The sequence below is a fragment of the Ctenopharyngodon idella genome, chromosome 1 (genome assembly GCF_019924925.1).
Source record: "Ctenopharyngodon idella isolate HZGC_01 chromosome 1, HZGC01, whole genome shotgun sequence".
Taxonomy (NCBI): domain Eukaryota; kingdom Metazoa; phylum Chordata; class Actinopteri; order Cypriniformes; family Xenocyprididae; genus Ctenopharyngodon; species Ctenopharyngodon idella.
In genome coordinates, this window is record NC_067220.1 from 20,392,388 (window position 1) to 20,412,031 (window position 19,644).

The window sequence follows — 19,644 nt, forward strand, 5'->3', positions numbered from 1 at the left end:
AGCAAAAATTACTTTCGATTAGGTTTAGAAATAAGAGTGTTGGACTTCCTTCTCCTTTATCCTATTCTTTCTTAATCTAGAATGGCAGCACAGCTGAAAGGTTTGTTTGAGCTGTGCTGTCTGTGCTTATTCATTTCACTTTTGGTGTAAAAGGGCCTTAACATTTGCCAAAAATAGAATTTTTTAGTTGTTATTAAAAAAATAAACAAACAAGCCCAGCCCAGGTGAGAAAAAGTAACGCAAAAGTAATTTAACATATTACTTTTCATAAAAAGTAACTAAGTAATGCAATTAGTTACTTTTTTGGGGAGTAACGCAATATTGTAATGCATTACTTTTAAAAGTAACTTTCCCCAACACTGTTTATTATTGCTTTGGCACAAAATGCATTCAATAACGACATCTTTCAATTTACATAAATTCTTTTCACAAACACCAACAAAACTACAGGTACCTACAAGCCAATTTGCACGTTTACATAGACTGCTGTTGTGCTCAGTGTGTGAAAAGTTTTGAAAAAGTGAATTGACAGTAGAGATATTTCTAAATTATAATATTATTTCACAATATTACTGTTTTTGTTTGTTTGTTTGTTTGATTTTTTTACCAGTTTTGATCAAATAAATGCAGCCTAGCTAAGCATGAGATTTCTTTCAAAAACATTTAAAAAATCTTACTGACCTAAAAGGTTTGAGTGGTAGTGTATAAATTAAATATTTTTAACTTTTAAATATGTCATTAATATTTAGTTGAGTTTGGTTCTGCACACACTATTTGCATTTACTGTAAATGAAATTGTCTCAACTTGATTTTTTTTTATGCTGAATTAGGCTGCATCATGTGGTTGTCACTCACATAAATAACATCTCAGAAAAGGAGTGACAGCTGAAATTATCTGTAATGTGTATGTGGTGTCAGCTTCAAATTAGTAAGCTACCTGTAGAAGTCCAGCTGGTCGATCTGGGGGTAGTACGCTTCAATGTTCTTCTGGCTCTCCGTCAGGAACTTAGTAAAGTTCTCAAGTGCTGGTTCTACCGGGAACATCTTTGTGAAACCAATTATCTCCCCACATGACCTATCCAGCAGCCCTTTCACTTCTTTAACAGACAGAGACAGAGAAAGATAAAGTGAATATGTGTTTGAGAGAATATGTAGATGAGATATATGAATATGTAAAACGAGACAGAAACATATTTTTTCCCAGTATTCCCATAACATGACTAACATGTCTAGCTCTGAAACATCTCTGTGAGGATTAATGTTGAAGGGAGGCACACTTACTGGGTAGAGCTTCATTTAAAAAAAAAAAAAAAAAAAAGACAGACAGACAGGTTCCAGAATGCATAGGAATAGATACGAGAACAGAATAATATTTAGTTTTTTTGTAATTTCTTTAGTTTCAGAGAACAAATGAAGTTAACATGTTGAGTACAGACAGATGCTCTGTTGCAAATCCTAATGAGTCACCTATAAAGGCACCACATTAAGGCATCATAGGTAACACTTCCTATGTAGGCAGCAAGGAAACACATTTTGGTAGAAATCTAGATAGATGAACAAAGAGAATGCCCTGACCTGACACAATATCTTTTGTCTGTTCCCTGACCAACCTTGGTGTGTCGTTAAAGGAAGAGTAGCCCTGAAGAGATAAACAAAAAGAAAAGGTGGTGAAAAAACTGTCACAGTACATTACGGTGGACTAACAGTGGGTGCGTGATAGAGATAGACCCATCTGACCTTCTGTACAATATTGCTGAGGTCTGTTTCAAGCACAGCGTCCAGATTGGCCAAAGGCGCCTCAACCTCAGGCAACTGTTGGATGACACACAGGAGTCACAAATAAACCACACAGACCAACATATTGTTCCTAAAGACCCAATGATTTCATGGTGAATGCATGAGCCCTCAATATGTCCTGTCTAAACTAAGCAAACTGATACACTTAGAGATACAGTCTTTACCAGGTCTCATGGGAAAAACTATGACTATATATTAATTCACAAATTACTAAATTTAAAATTCAGGTATAGAATTAGAAGCCTCATCTGTACTGAACTAAATAAACCTTGCTTTTAGTGCCACACAGTGGACATTTCACCTGAAGAGTCCTAAATCATTACCCCATTAAAGTTTGCGCTGAGAGCGAGCTGGCTGAGTGTTCCACGGATGGTGACGCAGGTGTGTGTTACGTCTCCGTTAGAGCAGGCCGGGTCGTTGAGTGTGTTTGAGAGAGATGCACGTTCAGACTGAAGAGAGTTCTGGAGTCTGCCCGTCCCTTCCTGTAGTGTCTCCAGTGATGTGGTCACACTCTCTAATGACTCTTTGGCCTCCCGCATGGCTGTACACACACAGAACACCTTCATTATAACACACTCACATGCAGAAAATAAATAAATGAACCATTGGGAGGGATTACACTACTGACTACAACTCCCATAACACAACTGATCACAAAACAGTTTTATGTATATGCCATTTTCTCATTCACATAAATTTGTGTTTTTCCCACTATTCAGATTTTTCTGTAGCAATTTAGTTTCTCATTTCATCATAAAACAAAAATACGATGAAAGGTAAAAATATGGCAGCATTACATATAGATACACAAGACTGCTTAAATCAACAATACTTAAAAAAAACAACAGAACGAACAACAACAACCACAATCTCTATGTTCACAAAACACATGGGTGAAACCGCTGACTTTTACCTTTAATAGCACCCTCCACTTTAACTTTTATCCAAAATCACAAGCAACAGAAACAGAAGGGAACAAATTAATAAGAATAATATCAGCATGAGTGTGTCTTGTGGTGTTCCTGTAGCTCAAACAGTAGAGCAAGATACTAGCAACATAAAGATCATGGGTTAAACCAGGTCACTCTTGCAAAAGAGATTTTAATCCTGAATCTCAAGTCTTGGTCAACTTGCTTAAATACACAGAACTTAGAAAATTCAGCCTCTGTGTGTATGTATATTTGTTTTTGCACCTGCTGTCATGCGAAGAGCGTTGTCTAAAGCAGGTACCACTTCTCGCTCCAGTTGATTATGAATCTGTCCGCCCAGCAGAGTCCCAATATCTGATAAAAACACATTGATAATAAATTTAAAAATATATATTAAATGCAGCTCCAGCATAAAGTTCACTACAGTTCAAAAGGTTGGGGACATTTACAATGTTACAAAAGATTTCTATTTCAAATAAATTCTGTTCTTTTGAATTTTCAATTCTTTAAAAGTATTGTGGTTTCCACAAAAACATTAAGCAGCACAACTGTCAACAATGATAATAATTAGAAATGTGTCCTCAGGAGCAAATCAGCATATTAAAATGATTTCTGAAGGATCATGTCACTGAAGACTGGAGTAATGGCTGCTTAACAGGAGGAAATTACATTTTAAATATATTAAAATAGAGAACAGTTATTTTGAATTGTAATAAAATGTCACAGTATTACTCTTTTTACTATATTGTTGATCAAATAAATGCAGCCTGGGTGAGCATAAGAGACTTCTTTCAAAAAATTAAAAAATCCTTACCAACTCCAAACTTTTGAGCTTTAGTGTATGTTCACATTGAGACACCAGAGGAAGAAAGAGAGAATACTTACTGTCTAAGTCTGATAATACTTTGTTCTTGGCTGTTGTGTACTGTGCAGCCAGGTAGTCTATTTGCTAGAAAATAAAACAAAAGAAAAAAGTATAAAGACAAACAGACTTAAACTTAATGTTTGAAAATATGTCTATGTTTGTCATAGAATCTGCACCCACAGAATCAACAGATTTCAATTTTTTAGCTAATCTGATTATTAGCTTTTCAGCTAACAATAACAATGTAATACTCTTGGCATTGTTCACAAATTGTACCACTTTTACCATTCCATCTGTTAACAGCTTACCGCTGGTGTGTAGTTGGCAAAAGATTTCAGGTCTCTTATGTTGGTGTTGACGAGACGTCTGGTGCTCTTGATCTGAGATGTGATGTTCTGGTTTGCTGCATAGGCGACTGTCACTCCCGCTCTGTAAACAAAGCAACACATACATATTTTGGGAAATAATATGCTTGCAGGTATTGTTATTTGACACTCTGTTATGTTGGTGAAACATATAACAAATTTAGGAATTAGTAAATTAGAAATAAGATAGTAAAAAATAAAAAATAAAGTAAATTAGACAGTCTGGTCTAACCTATGACTCTGAGGGAGGCAGTTTGTGAATTGTTGTTGTATGGTTGTTTTATTATATAAATATATATGTTATTTATTTATTTTACAAATATTTATAATTCACGTATGCCTGCTCTATATATTGATGTCTGTGACATGCAGTAATATCAGACGTCCTCAGTGTGGTGCTGTTGTCATGCTAAGAACAGCCAAACTGGGGTGCGTCCCAAAAGCATCATTAGCCAACTATGGTCACAAATTCCGTTGAATTGTGTCGGTAACGACAGAACTTGCGACCATAGTTAGCTTTAGGACACGCACCCTTTTCTGAGTAATGTGATTCAAGGGGTTAAAGTTTATGGCACAGTTAGCTTAGCCTTTTTGCCCATGGTAGAAACTACACCATTTGGACAAAAATAGCATATTTCTCACCATTCAAAAGTTGCTTCGGGTTCTCATTAAATAATATTTTTCTCAAGCAACACCTAAATTGTAAATATTTCATTATATTATAGAACGTTTAAATCTTTTTCTTTTTTGATAGGTATTTCCCAGTCAGCATTACTGAAAAGATCCTACAAATCTGATGGCTTCTTAACCCTCATGACCCTAATTGGAAAGCAAGTATCCATTGGTTGCACACTTCCAAATCTTAGCAGATGCAGAAAGTCAGGTATTTATTTGACTACTGTATCGTGAATAGGCACTGGGATATCAAAAACTCATTTGACATATGACTTTTTGCATACTTTGTAGCTAAAAGTTATTTGAACTCAGGGTTAGTCAAGAGACATTTACAGCTCAGGTGACTGGTTAAAAAAACCTGGAACAAAGATGGCAGATTTCTGTACACAGTGTCCTCCACTAGCCAAACAACAGCATTGCTATGAATGGGAATGCTAACAGATAGCCTTCTCCAGGTATTATAGAACTCCTTGGAGACAGTAGAGCAAGGTACTGTTTCCAGACTATCTCACTCAAAATAAATAAATAAAATAAATAAATAATAATAATAATATAAAAATAATTTAAATAATTGTTTTATTAAATAATAGTTCAATATTTACAAAAGTGTTTATTAAATTATAATGTCACATTGAGACACAAAACGAGATGAATCAGCAAATGCACATGCTCAACTTCACTGGTGCTCACATAGCCACAATCTAGAGATAACACTTTACTAATTGAGTGGTGCAGATACATATTAAATCGTGGCATCTGATTACAGATTATTGTCAGAAAAACCTCTTTCCACATTCCACCATTCTCTTGTTTCCTCTTTCACTGTCTCTCTCACTCCTCTCTCAGTTAAAAAAAAAAAAAAAAAGATTTAATAAAGGGGAAATGTGATTCAACAAAGGAAGCCATAGAGAGAGAAAAAGAAAAGAGTGAAGAAAGAAACAGAGGAGATTTGCACAGTCATGTTCTCTGCTCCCAGGCCTCGTCCAGCACAATTACTGCAAACCTCTCAGTAAGTCATTGAAAGTCCATCAAGACACAGACACACACACACACACAGTACAGTCTATGCCTCACAAATGCCCATTGAGACCCAAGCAACTGCTGTCAGCACTGTCACAGAAAAAAAAAAAAGAAGAAAAAAAAAACAGAAAGTAAAGAAAAAAGAGAGGCAAAAAGAAAGAGGTGGATGGGGTATAGAAATAAAGAGGGGACTTTCTCTCTGGACACACTCAGGGCTATCAATGTCACATGTGTGAATGTGTCTGTGTGTGTGTCATTCTAGACCACTGCAGGTGTGTTCACTACACTCTCTAGCAATGGTGCAAATCAACTGGTTAGAACTAGGGCTGCCCTCGTTGTCGTTCATCTTAAGCGATTAGTCGACTAATCGCACGTTTATGAATAAACCATATAAATCAAAATAAAGAGCCTTTAATGCCTACAGCCTACTCAACATTGAAGCACATGCATAAAGCTTGCCACAGTGCTCTGGCAGAAGTAATGATTATGAATGTTTGGGGGAAAACAGCAAGGAGATTGCTTTAACATTTTAATAATTAATTGATAGTTGACGATGCTGACTCGTCATCTCCACAGTTGTGGACGCGCCTATATGCACGTGTAACCCTTCCTGTTCGAACCTCCCGCTCTAAGCAGGACTCGAACCCTGGTCCGCCAGCATGGGAGTCGGGCACTCTAACAAGGAGGCTAAAGAGCGCAGTCTCTAGTGTTGGTCGCTAGAGTGCCTCTTGAGATCAGGGGAGCTCTTACTGGCCTATGTCCATTACACTCACCCCCTAAACCTCATTCCCATCAGGGTCACGGCACCAATGCTGGCGGACCCGGGTTCGAGTCCTGCTTAGAGCAGGTGGTTCGAACAGGAGGGGTTACATTGGTGCCGAAACCCGGGAGTCGGGTGCTCTAAGGAGGCTAAAGACCGCAGTCTCTAGCGTTAGTCGCTAGACCGCCTCATGAGATCAGGGGAGTGAGGTTCACAAGCACAGCTCTTACTGGCCTACGTCCGTTACACATGTTTCATACGGATTACATAATCAGAGAATATATGTTTTCCATTTGAATTGATTCATTTAAAAGTAGGCATTTCGCTTTCTATAGATATAATTTTCATGTCTGTGAAGCAAGTTTACATGGAGTTTCGGTTCTTTTTTTCTTTTTTGGGGCATGCTCAAGTTCACAGAGATGGCAGAAAGCACACCTTGTTTGCTTTCATTATTTTACGAAAGCACATTTTTTTTTGTTATTGTGAGTGCACACAAATAAAAGTAGGCTAGTATGACTAGTATCACTCGGAGACTCTCCACCTTCAACTATTTTAATGGTGAGTACACCCAAAGTCTTTGTTACACAATAATATGGTAAGATGTAGGCTACATATTTTTATTGCTATGTGGTATGTATCGTTTTTATTATTGTGTTGTTCGAGGAATTGAAAAGCTTTTGTGCCTCGTGTTTGCAAAGTATATAGGCATAATGCAAAAGGGTTTCGTTTTTGGTGTAGTTTGGTCTAATTAGGATCGACTATCTTGTGTTTTGTGTAGAACTTGGTCTATTTCATTAATAATAAATACAGGATGTTATTGTTTTGGTGAAAGTCTGTTTCTTAGATCATACAAATGTGTGCCCCCCTATGAAAACAAAATGCCCCCCCATTCTATATGTTCTGGCGACGGCCCTGTCTCGTAGACTAATGGTTAGTCGACTATTAGGGGGCAACCCTAGTTAGAACAAACCACTAAATTAATTGACAATATGCACAATTTGTCTCTTTTTTCCAATTATCTTTCCTATTTCCTAAAATTTCAGTGTCAGTTTAACAATCATTAAGGATCCAAATCTGACAGGAAAGAATACATTAGAAAACACCACTGGTGTTTTCTAATGTATTCTTTTCTGTCAGATTTGGATCCTTAATGATTGTTAAACTCAAGCGCACACAGAGACCCAGTAACTAGCCTTGACTAGATTAGTGTGGAGCAGCTTGTGTTTATTACACAGAGAGAGAGAGCAGTGATAGGATGATGGTGGTTCAGTGTACCTGTGCTGTGACCTCTGTTCTTTTTCTAGACATTAATAAGTATAATGTACTTTACCAGAATCCCTGTTCACATTTGCACGCAAACTGGCCCACAGACAGACTGACACATTTATTTACTGATCTGCTTGTTTTTAAACATTTCTTAAATATACTGTATATATCTACTTGAAAAAGTAAATATATACACTATATTGCCAAAAGTTTTGGGACGCCTGCCTTTATGCGCACATGAACTTTAATGACATCCCATTCTTAATCTGTAGGGTTTAATATGGAGTTGGCCCATCCTTTGCAGCTATAACAGCTTTAACTCTTCTGGGAAGGCTTTCCACAAGGTTTAGGAGTGTGTTTACTGGAATTTTTGACCATTCTTCTAGAAGCGCAATTGTGAGGTCAGGCACTGGAGGCCTGGCTTGCAGTCTCCGTTCTAATTCATCCCAAAGGTGTTCTATCGGGTTGAGGTCAGGACTCTGTGCAGGTTAGACAAGTTCCTCCACACCAAACTCACTCATCCATGTCTTTATGGACCTTGCTTTGTGCACTGGTGCGCAGTCATGTTGGAACAGGAAGAGGCCATCCCCAAACTGTTCCCACAAAGTTGTGAGCATGAAATTGTCCAAAATGTCTTGGTGTGCTGAAGCATTAAGAGTTCCTTTCACTGGAACTAAGGGGCCAAGCCCAACCCCTGAAAAACAACCCCACACCATAATCCCCCCTCCACCAAACTTTACACTTGGCACAATGCAGTCAGGCAAGTACCGTTCTCCTGGCAACCGGCAAACCCAGACTTGTCCATCGGATTGCCAGACAGAGAAGCGTGATTTGTCACTCCAGAGAACACGTCTCCACTGCTCTAGAGTCCAGTGAAGTCGTACTTTACACCACTGCATCCAACGCTTTGCATTGCACTTGGTGATGCAAGGCTTGGATGCAGCTGCTCGGCCATGGAAACCCATTCCATGAAGCTCTCTACGCACTGTTCTTGAGCTAATCTGAAGGCCACACGAAGTTTGGAGGTCTGTAGCTATTGACTCTGCAGAAAGTTGGCGACTTATGCCCACTGTGCACCTCAGCATGCGCTGACCCCACTCTGTGATTTTACGTGGCCTAACACTTCGTGGTTGAGTTGCTGTTGTTCCCAATTGCTTCCGCTTTGTTATGATACCACTAACAGTTGACCGTGGAATATTTAGTAGTGAGGAAATTTCACATACGGACTTATTGCACAGGTGGCAACCTATCACGGTATCACGCTTGAATTCACTGAGCTCCTGAGAGTGACCCATTCTTTCACAAATGTTTGTAGAAGCAGTCTGCATGCCTAGGTACTTGATTTTATACACCTGTGGCCATTTAAGTGATTGGAACATCTGAATTCAATGATTTGGAGGGGTGTCTTAATACTTTTAGCAAGATAGTGTATAGTTGACTGCTCTTATAATTGTATGTTTGAAGTACAGTTTTCCCAGTCACCTGAGCTGTAAATGCCACTGCCACATGACTAACCCTGCATTCAAATATGTGTAGTTGTCTATTATAAAGCATGTAAAAAGTCATATGTCAAATGAGTAAGATGTCTGAATATTCAGCATTCAATGTATACATAATATTTAATTATTAATTCAATGAGAACTTTTTGAAAGTATATGTTTTTACGAAATTCACAAAAAAAAAATCCATAATCCATAATTATCCACTGAGAAGGCTGTCCAACTGACACAAGTACCACTACTGTTAACTGGCACAGATTATTGGATGGTGCCAATAATCTCAAAATGACCAAATATATAATTTGTACAATTCAAAACTAGGCACTTGCATTATAACATTATGCATATCAAGTCACTTTACAAGCATGTGGAATATATAGTTATAAAGGGTCACAAACACTCTTTGAAGGTGAGGAAGACTCACGCAAGGAAGACAGAGGTAGCGATGAGTGTGGCCATGTAAAAGCCTCGTAAGCAGTCGCCGTTCTTCTTCTGTCTCTGATGCATCTCACCCCCACAGTTCTCACAGCATCGACACACGCAGAAACATAGACCCACTATCGGCATGAACAGCACAAACAACACTCCCAGTACTGTCAGGACTATGAAGCCGAGCTCATAGTAGATAGCCTGGAGAGGAGAGGAGAGCATTTAATTGTAATCAGTCTTAATATTTGCTGAGCAAAGCCCCCAAATAAAGATAACAAAGCTTGAATTGCTGCAATAATAGACAAATGTTTTATTATGTCATATATATGTGTCAGGTACAAATTATTTGTTAATTAATTAATGTAATTTTTTATCAAATTATTTATTTCTTTACAAATATCAGTAACTTTTACTTCAAATGTTTGCATTTAAAAAAATAAATAAAATGAAAGCTGAAGTAAAATCTATAAAAAAAATAATAATTTGTAGTTAAAATGGAAAGAGTGGCAGTGCGTAAGTGAGTGTGTAATGGACATGGACAAGTCACTAGAATTTTCCATTTTTAAACAGTACCTGTAATAGTAATACAACATTCTCTGGCTGCATTGTCGTAGAGTTGAAGAGACATCAGTGAGCATGGCGAAGATAAAGAGAAAGAAATCTTACTTTATTGTATTGTATTATATACAGTATGGCCATTATATAAGCACATAAATCCTTAGAGGAACCAAACACACACACCTTCTTGTAATCATCCCCTTTGATTCCTCCCATGTTCTGCTGGACCATCTTAACAATGAGATCTGTAACAACAAATTTAGCAGAAGAAAATAAAATGTTATGGTTACTATAAACTGGAAATTCGAGAAACTTTCAAAAAATAACATTTTCATGGAGATGTTTTTTTTTTCAAAGTACAAGAAAGTTCTACTGCCCTGTGCATCTTACTTCCACAGGTGTAACATTTGTGAGAAAGCAAGTAAGACTTAGTGAAATGTTTGCTGTTGAAAGTTTAACTCTAAGAAACAAATAGTTATTTATTCTTTATCTGATCTATTGGTCATGCATCGTTATGCCAAAACAACAGATTAATGTTAATTACAGACCTGCGTAAAGCGCTGCAGGTGTCTGTTAAATGCTATGTTAACAGTGCAGTGGCAATGACATGAGTCTTATTGTCAGTGCTAATGCTACATTAGCATCTGTTTCAAACCATCTGCTCAACCTACATTTCATTGTGATGTGTGTGTGTGTGTGTGTGTGTGGTCATGTTATCATGGTAAACCCTACGTTATGCAGACAAAATGTCCCCATACAGATGGCAATATCCGAAATCCGGTCTCCATGAGGAAAACAGCTTATAAATACTAAGTGATGTTTTTTGAAAATGTAAAAATGGAGAAATAATGTGTAGATTTAGGGTTAGGGAATAGAATATACAGTATGTCTATGGAATGCTCCCATAAAACACCCACTACACAGCAGCTTTGGGGTGGAGAGGAGACAGAGTGATGAAGACAATCAGTATATATATGGGGATGATTAGGAGGCCATGATGATGGACAGAAGCCAATGGGCAAATTTGGCCAGGATGCCAGGGTTACACCCCTACAGGACATCCTGGGATTTTTAATGACCACAGAGAGTCGGGACCTCGGTTTAACGTCTCATCCGAAGGACAGTATAGTTTCCCCATCACTATACTGGGGCATTAGGACCCACACAGACTATAGGGTGAGCACCCCCTACTGGCCTAACACTTCTTCCAGCAGCAACCTAATTTTCCCAGGAGGTCTCCCATCCAGGTTATACACCACATGACTGCCATTAGAAGTCATCTACACACACACACACACACACACACACACAAACTTTGGTATTTTAAGTAGACCATAGTGAAAAAAGCACTTAAAGTCACCACAAATTCAAAATTGAGGATTCAATTTTTATATGGAATATTGCAGTATTTATTATGAGTGATTCATCTGTGCACATCAATTCACAATGGGCAAAATCGATCCCGCCCTAAGTTTTATTGATAAAGAAGCTGTTCACTCACGTCACAATGGGGAACAAAGGACTATTGCAACTTCCATTTCATGCCGACTTAAAAAAAAAAAAAGCAATAAAATGCTACTAATAAAAAGCTATTAATTTAGATCAATATATTACAATAATGTACTATATATAACATATTTTTTAAAGCTATAAGAGACTTACCCTAATATCCTACAGCACAGCCTCATCTATCACGTTTTACCTGATCTGAACTAACCATAGTCTTTACCTCACCTCTTTCAGGTGAGGGTGTTACTGATAGCAATAGTGGACTTTCTGGATTTGTATGTTTTCATTAAGACATTATATCTTTATCAAACCATTTTACATAAATAAAAAATAAAATAAAAAGGACAATGATTTGATAAACATACTAAATAACATCTTAATGAAAACATAAAAATGCAGAAAGTTTAGGTTCAGAGAGTATAGCAAACATAGAATGCTAGTATATAGAATTCTATATACTGTAGTATACACTAATATAATAAGTAATACACAATATTTCCATATTCATCTAATAATATAATGAGTGAATGAATATGTTACAGCATTCTTTATGAAACGTCTCCTCCCCTAGTGGCGATTCTGCAAAGTACTGCAGAAGTGAACTGCTCACTGTAATGCTCACACACGAACATAAACAAACACTTAACCCTAAAACACCTTTGCATAAAAGGATAAACTTCTTTACAGTTGTACTAAATTTAGCAGGTATTTTTTTCTGGCCTTACACCTTGCAGGGAGATCAACAGAACATGATCCAAAACGCCATTGCCAAGACTGCTTTAAAACACTAACAGCACTGCTTTACTACAGGTCACTGATACCTGCCCGCTCAAAACAATATAACGTTATTACAAAGCAGAATTCATTCTGCTAATTACTGAATTGACCCAGTAGGTCTTTCCTGATAGTTTAAGTTATGCATGTAAACACATTTTATACGATTTTCAAGCTACACACAAGCAATACCTGTATAGTATTAAAGGGTTAGGTCACCCAAAATTGAAAATTCTGTCATTAATTACTCACCCTCATATCGTTCCACACACGTAAGACCTTCATTCATCTTCGGAACACAAATTAAGATATTTTTGATAAAATCTGATGGCTCAGTGAGGCCTGCATTGAAAGCAAGTTAATACCGAACCACTGATTCGAAACAAAAGATTTGTAAAGCTTCGAAGCTTCATGAAGCAGTGTTTTGAAATCTCCCATCACTAGATATTGATGAATAAAGTCATTATTTTGTTTTTCTGGCTCACAAAAAGTATTCTCGTCATTCCATAACATTAAGGTTGAACCACTGTAATCACATGAACTGTTTTAAATATAACTTTAGTACCTTTCTGGGCGTTTTAAAGTGTAAATTAACTTGCTTTCAATGCAGGCCTCACTGTCACTGAGCCATCGGATTTTATCAAAAATATCTTAATTTGTGTACCAAAGATGAACGAAGGTGTTATGGATGTGGAACGACATGAGGGTGAGTTATTAATGACAGAATTTTCATTATTGGGTGAACTAACCCTTTAAAGTTGGCTGATCTTATATGTATGAGTTTCACTGACTAGCTTATTGTAGTGAAGAACTGTCCACTTAGAAAGAGGACATCTGACCATTGACCAACCACAGCTTTTTTTTATTGCGTAAGGGTAGGTAAGACTAAACTGAAAGACTCAGCAGTTTTTGTAAAAGGCTGTAGATACAATATATTATAGATACAATTATAATATATTACCATTCAAAAGTTTTGGGTTAAATAAGATTTTTTTTCTTGGGGAGGGAATCAATACTTTTATTCAGCAAGGATTCATTAAATTGATCAAAAGTGACAGTACAGATATTAATAATGTTATAAAGATTTATATTTCAAATAAATGCTGCTCTTTAAAACTTTCAATTAATCAAGAAATTTAAAAAAAAAAAAAAAAAAATGTTCTTGGTTTCCACAAAAATATTAAGCTGCACAATTGTTTTCAACATTGATAATAATAAGAAAGGTTTCTTGAGCAGCAAATTAGCATATTAAAATGATTTTTGAGCGATAATAAAGATTTGAATATTTAATAGGCATAACTCTGCAAACAAAGCAGAATATACACCATATTATACACAGAAAACAAAATGTAATCATATTTCACAATATTATTGTTTTTACATCCAAAAACAGTAAGATTTAAATATTTCAGAGGCATAACTCTGCGAACAAAGCAGAATCTCTACAGTTTTAGTATATGTAATACAGTATATTGCAAATGTATTTATTTAAATGTGTTCAATGTTGATCTCTGTAGCTTTTTAATTATATTATACCTCTTATATTATATTATACACAGTGTTACCATGAAAATCAAGCATTTAAATTTTAGGGGGTTCATGTGTTGGTTGAGAATCTAAGTGTTTATATACTATAGAATTATGCAGGCAGATATATGTATGTGAGATATGGCAACTCTTTATCTCAAACTGTGCATTTGTGTATAAGAGAGAGCGAGAGAACAAGAGAAATCCTGGGTGAACAAGAAAGGGTATCACTGGTTATAATGGCATATGGTTAATCCTCTTACAGTGTTGCTGTTGGGCAGTTAAGTGGTCCCTCTCCCTCTCTAATGCTTTCTTTCCCCTTTTCTCCCTTCTTCTACCAAACCCTATTTCTCTCTTATTTAATCCTCACCCCCTTTTTTTTACACACTCTCACTTCCTACCCTCCTTTCTCACAGATACAACAAGCTACTCAAAAACATTAAACAAATGAAGCAAATGAAGCACATATGCAATGTCTATGACTAGAAATGTGACCCACTTTGACAGCAATATAGTATGATATTATATGACACAATGACAAATACATAAACATTGACTAAACCATTGACTAACAGAGAGAATTCAATTCACATACACACACAGACAATGCCAGTATAAGTGGGTCATATCTGGGTGTTGATCTCCCTGTCCTTCAATTACAGTGCAGATTTTTAAATCCAGTGATCAGAGATATTAAGCTTTATCTGGGCTGAGACAGAGGGAGTCCCTGGATTAAACCTTAGACTTAGACTGTTTATATTCACATCCCTCTTTTCTTTCATCTGTCCATTCCTCAAACAGCGTAAATGCGGTTAGATTAAGCTGCATTATGTCTATCAAGCATAAATCCACCTCTTCCTTCAAAGACAAAATGCTCCAACTGTGTTCAAATCTGTGAGCTGTGACTTATCTGGAAAATGAGTTGCAGACAGACGGAATGGAGAAATATAGTGGCCTTTAACCTGAACCATGTGCTCAATGTTACTGCTGTTTAATCCAGTAATCCAGCCTTAATTCTACATCAGAAGTACCTTTCTATAAGATCAGAAGTTACAAAACTGCAAAGAATGCTTTCGCAAAGAGATTGCGGAAGGAATAATATCTGTTAGTCAGTGGCTTGTGTTTGATCTATTTCTGTCTGTAAATCCACACCCACATGTTTACAGGTTAAAAACAGCATCCCATTTCTTAAAATGTGCTATTTTTAAGTAAGCGGTGGTTTAAAATCAGAAATGTTATGAAATGGTTATTTTGGGGTTGTTTGAGGGTTGTTCTCTTGCAGGCATGGAGCAGGCATTTGCATTGCATGTACCTTTGGAGCATATGGCACTCAGATTATCAGCTTACCTGATTGGGCAGGTGACTCATAGAGCAGATCGGCTAATTGGTTAGGCTGCAGGGACTTAACCGCGCAATCCTATTCTACTCAAAAACACACATACACACACACACACACAAGAGCTCCTCTATGCTCAACATGCTGACCTCACAAAGAAATCCACCTGCCAACAGCCTGACCTTAAACATACTGTAGTAGGTTTGTCACACTTTTTACTCCAGTGAATATACCTCAGGTTAGGTATTTTTGAAATTTCATTACTGTGAAGGCACATACTATAAAGTCTAATTAAAATATATATCTATATCTATACATAGTTCAGTCATGAAACTCTGATGGCGCAGGCTGAGGATAATTACAGCGTTAACTACTGGCACAAGCTGATTGGTCTATGTCACATCTGCAGCCAATGAGCTTTTTGCTCACACATTTAAATGGCCGGTTACATTCACTATAGCAGTTTGCAGCGCGCTTCAGAGTTCCTCTAAAACCCTCCACCTTCCCCAGCTCCACCTGTATAGATCTGCTATGAGTTATTGATATATGCTATTTGTGCAGCAGCATTTTGTCTTACTCGCAGCAGCGTATCGTCGTATGTATTGGCAGTAGCAAGTTCCTGTACTTGCTCTGCAGCAGCAGCAATAATCTACAACAACAGCAATTCAGAAGCAGCATCTTCCGAGAGTTGTCATGATTGAAATATATATAGCATGTTGTCATATGATATGGGGTAAGTTGTCACAGTGAAACCTGCCATTAAAACAGTCTATCACAGGCTTTCAAAAACTAAAAGAATTGCACAAATCAGTTCATTACAATTAATATTGCTGATATGTACAAAAATATCAACCCCAATAAAAATGTGACTTCTGCCAAATTCTCTGTGTGTCAGCTAACCCATGTCTAACTATACACTGTAATGTAGCCTGTAACAGTTGCATTACAGTGGTACAGTATGTTGCACACAATTCCAGTCTATGCACTACTCATTAACTCACTAATTAAAACATCACTTTTTTGAATTACACCTGGTAATCTGTACATTAATGAAGTCTCCAGAGCTATTATAGTGGCCAGACTCCCTATCTCCAGCTTACTACAAACAGTATAAACAAGTGCAAACTTATCCAGTGAATAATTTCCAAAACAACATAGGTTCTGCAGGTTCAGAAAGCAAAAGGATGATGATGATGATTCATGAGCAGATCACTGAGCGCATCCAGGCATAACAATAAACATCATAACACATTATTTCAATGAATTTATTTATGGCAAGCTGTTTTGACATTTATTCCTTAAAACTCACTTCTATTAGTTATGTTAGTAGTGCAGATCATCTAAAAATATGTGTCTGTGTAAATCAGACCATTTTGCCTCACTGTTATTGCATATTAATAGTTATTATTGACCTGGCAAAATCAAAACATAAGGCATCAGGTTTTGTCTCTCTGCTCTTCCTGCAGATTACTGTAATTATCTTAACTGCGACTGGCTTGACCGAATTCGCCATTGCTAACCATTGCGTGTCAGGTTAAAAATACTGTAGTTAAAGACCCTGTGTTCTGGTCCATTCAGGAAGAACGTGCTACATGTGTGCAGCTCTTCAAAAGTGTTGAGAACTGTTGCTGCCCCTGACTAATCCTCATGATTTGCAGTGTAAATGCTGTCTGATGAATAGGACTGCTCAAAATTACACTGTAACCACTCACAAAATGAAAAAAAAAAAATAATAATAATTCAATGATACTGATTTTTGAATTAAATAGTAACGTCATACATGGCACCTACCATTAATTAGATACATACTAGTACTTATTCCGATAGCAATCAACATCTATTCAATTAGTCAGTTACAATATGTTACATGTAACAAATGGGATAGATAGTGTCTCATATCTACTAATTTACAATCTAATTTAATTTGCTAATATCAAATAAATATTAGTCAGGTATTATTAGTAATTTGTTACCAGGAACAATAGAATATTTATTACTACTGGAATAATGATTAGTAGCGAGGAATTAAGTACTACTGACTATTTGAATACACTGCTAGAATAAGTAGGCCTTCTATCATCTAATGAAAAGCAAGAATGAAATTTAAAAACATACTAGACACTATTAGATGACTAGCAAGTACAACTAAATTGGATAGACTATAACACTATATTTTGCAGTGTCCTTGTTACACATGTACTTACTGTAGTAACAACGGTAAATTATGCATAATTACAAGCAACTGAACTTTATGCCAAACCCTAACATTAACCCTATAGTAAGTACATGCTGTTGTTAATTAATATTACTCAGTACATATTTGTGTAATTACACTGTAACAAGGACTCCTTACAATTAAACGTTACCAACGATAGTGATTCAAGTTTTAAACGGCTTGCCATACGATATACCCAAGACTTCCATTTGATACTAACCTAAAGCAGGCACTTTCAATATTAATTTATCTAAAAGTCATGTACACTTATGTAAGTATATGTGGAAGTTTTCCATGTGAATCTGATACACGCGCAAGAATGTGGAGAACTTTTGCGTGTTTCCAAGCCGGTGTGCATCTCACCTTTGGGGAAAGGGTTGGGTTGAACCACGTACAGAAATGCGTGGACCATGTGGAAAAGAACACCGATGGGACCCGGTTCATAATACGCGTGCGTTTCGTACACCACCGACGGCACGAAGCCAAAATCCAATGGCGCTCTGAACATCGAGGTGCGCGAAGACGAGTTATAGTGCTCTTCCCGGGCTTCGCTGCTCGTGAGACCCCAGCACATCACCAGCACGAGCCCTACTTTCCACCACATGTCCATCAGTCCTTTTCGCGGCATGATTTTGATTAATAACAGTAGGTAAAGTGAAGGGAAGGATCGATTAAGTAAGAGAAAAGTATATTTGTTTGGAATGCTCTCTAGTCCTCGACATTAAAAATAAAAATTTTAAAAAATTAACCCGGGACACATAAAAAAGAAAAAGAAAACTAATAATGAAAAAAGATATTCCAACTTATGCGTTTATTCCCCCTTTCCTTCTGATGGCATCATGGTAAACATCCCTGCGGTCTGGATAGCTCAGGATGAGCTGAGTGTTTGTCTGACCTGCGCCTCCCGCTGCGCGCTCCACTTCTGTCTGATGGCCAGAGAAGTCTCTGTGCACGCGCACTGGAGATGGTTTTAGAGGGAAATCATGTCTAGATGAGTCAAGGCAAGTCAAAGTAGTTTTTAGCAACTATCTATTTAGCTAGCTATCAAATAAATGCATTTTATTTTCTTTCCAGATAGATTAGATTATTAGATCATATACATTTTATTGGATGTTATACATTATATCACATGCATATAATTAATCCTTAGACAGTCATGGCCTAATGGTTAGAGAGTCAGACTGGTAACCTGAAGGTTGTGGGTTTGATACTCAATACTGGCAGGAGATGACTGAGGTGTCCTTGAACAGTCTGTGCTTAACTACCATTCCTTTTCACATAAATACTTGGTCCTATTCACTTTAAGTATGGTCAAAAAGTCAAATGAGTTGAAAAGCAGCAACTCCAGACTCTGCCAAGACACTAGCTGATGGTCCTCTGCCCTGAAATGTCCCACAGCTACATTTGGAACAGCTGAAAAGCCTCTGTGCGGTTGTGTGTGCATGGACATGAATACCAACAAACAGAACAGAAAGTGAGAGAAAGACAGACAGAGAAAGAGGCCACAATTTGTATTATGTCAGACATCACAACCAAATTCGACATACACACACACACACACACACACACACACACAGGTTTGTTTTGCTATCAAAATGAGGACATTCCATAGCCGTAATGGTTTTTATACTGCACAAACTGTACATTCTACCCCCTACACTACCCCTACTCCTAAACCTACCCATCACAGGAAACATTCTGCATTTTTACATTTTTAATAAAACATTGTTTAGTATGCTTTTAAAGCTATTTTAAATATGAGGACTCATGAAATGTCCTCATATTTCATGTTTACATCATAATACCAGTGTTATACCCATGTCATTATACAAATTTGTGTCCTCATAAATCACAACACACACACACACACACACACACACACACACAGAGAGACATTGCAGAGGAAGAGAAAGAGAGCTTTGATAATATAGGACAAAATCATGATTATATTCTTCCTGTCTTCGTCCATAAACCCAACTGTTTTATTGTAAACAATAATAGCTCTTGTCAAAAAAAGAAAAAAAAGAAAGAAATGATCATTTAAAGGGGTCATGAATTGAAATATATATCTTTTGATATATCATCATACTATAAGAATATCCTGTAAGTTTCAGAACTGA

General features: G+C 37.0%; 1 protein-coding gene across 3 annotated transcripts in view; it reads right to left on the reverse strand.

The window, feature by feature from the left end:
* The window catches only part of prom1b (prominin 1 b), a 33,006-nt gene extending 14,553 nt beyond the window's left edge, over positions 1-18,453 (reverse strand). Inside the window, exons 1-11 of one of the 3 annotated variants that reach the window (XM_051862559.1) lie at positions 17,888-18,452; positions 10,347-10,408; positions 10,179-10,205; positions 9,601-9,806; positions 3,900-4,020; positions 3,612-3,675; positions 2,991-3,080; positions 2,121-2,338; positions 1,738-1,812; positions 1,576-1,639; positions 938-1,097 (exon numbers count right to left, since the gene is read on the reverse strand). In XM_051862559.1, the coding sequence (XP_051718519.1) occupies positions 938-1,097; positions 1,576-1,639; positions 1,738-1,812; positions 2,121-2,338; positions 2,991-3,080; positions 3,612-3,675; positions 3,900-4,020; positions 9,601-9,806; positions 10,179-10,205; positions 10,347-10,408; positions 17,888-18,152 (1,352 nt within the window). In that variant the 5' untranslated portion in view covers positions 18,153-18,452. Of the gene's footprint in view, positions 1-937; positions 1,098-1,575; positions 1,640-1,737; positions 1,813-2,120; positions 2,339-2,990; positions 3,081-3,611; positions 3,676-3,899; positions 4,021-9,600; positions 9,807-10,178; positions 10,206-10,346; positions 10,409-17,887 lie in introns of all 3 variants that reach the window. The other 2 variants (XM_051862724.1, XM_051862632.1) reach the window with 2 other exon arrangements.
* Between the last annotated feature and the right edge of the window lie 1,191 nt (positions 18,454-19,644).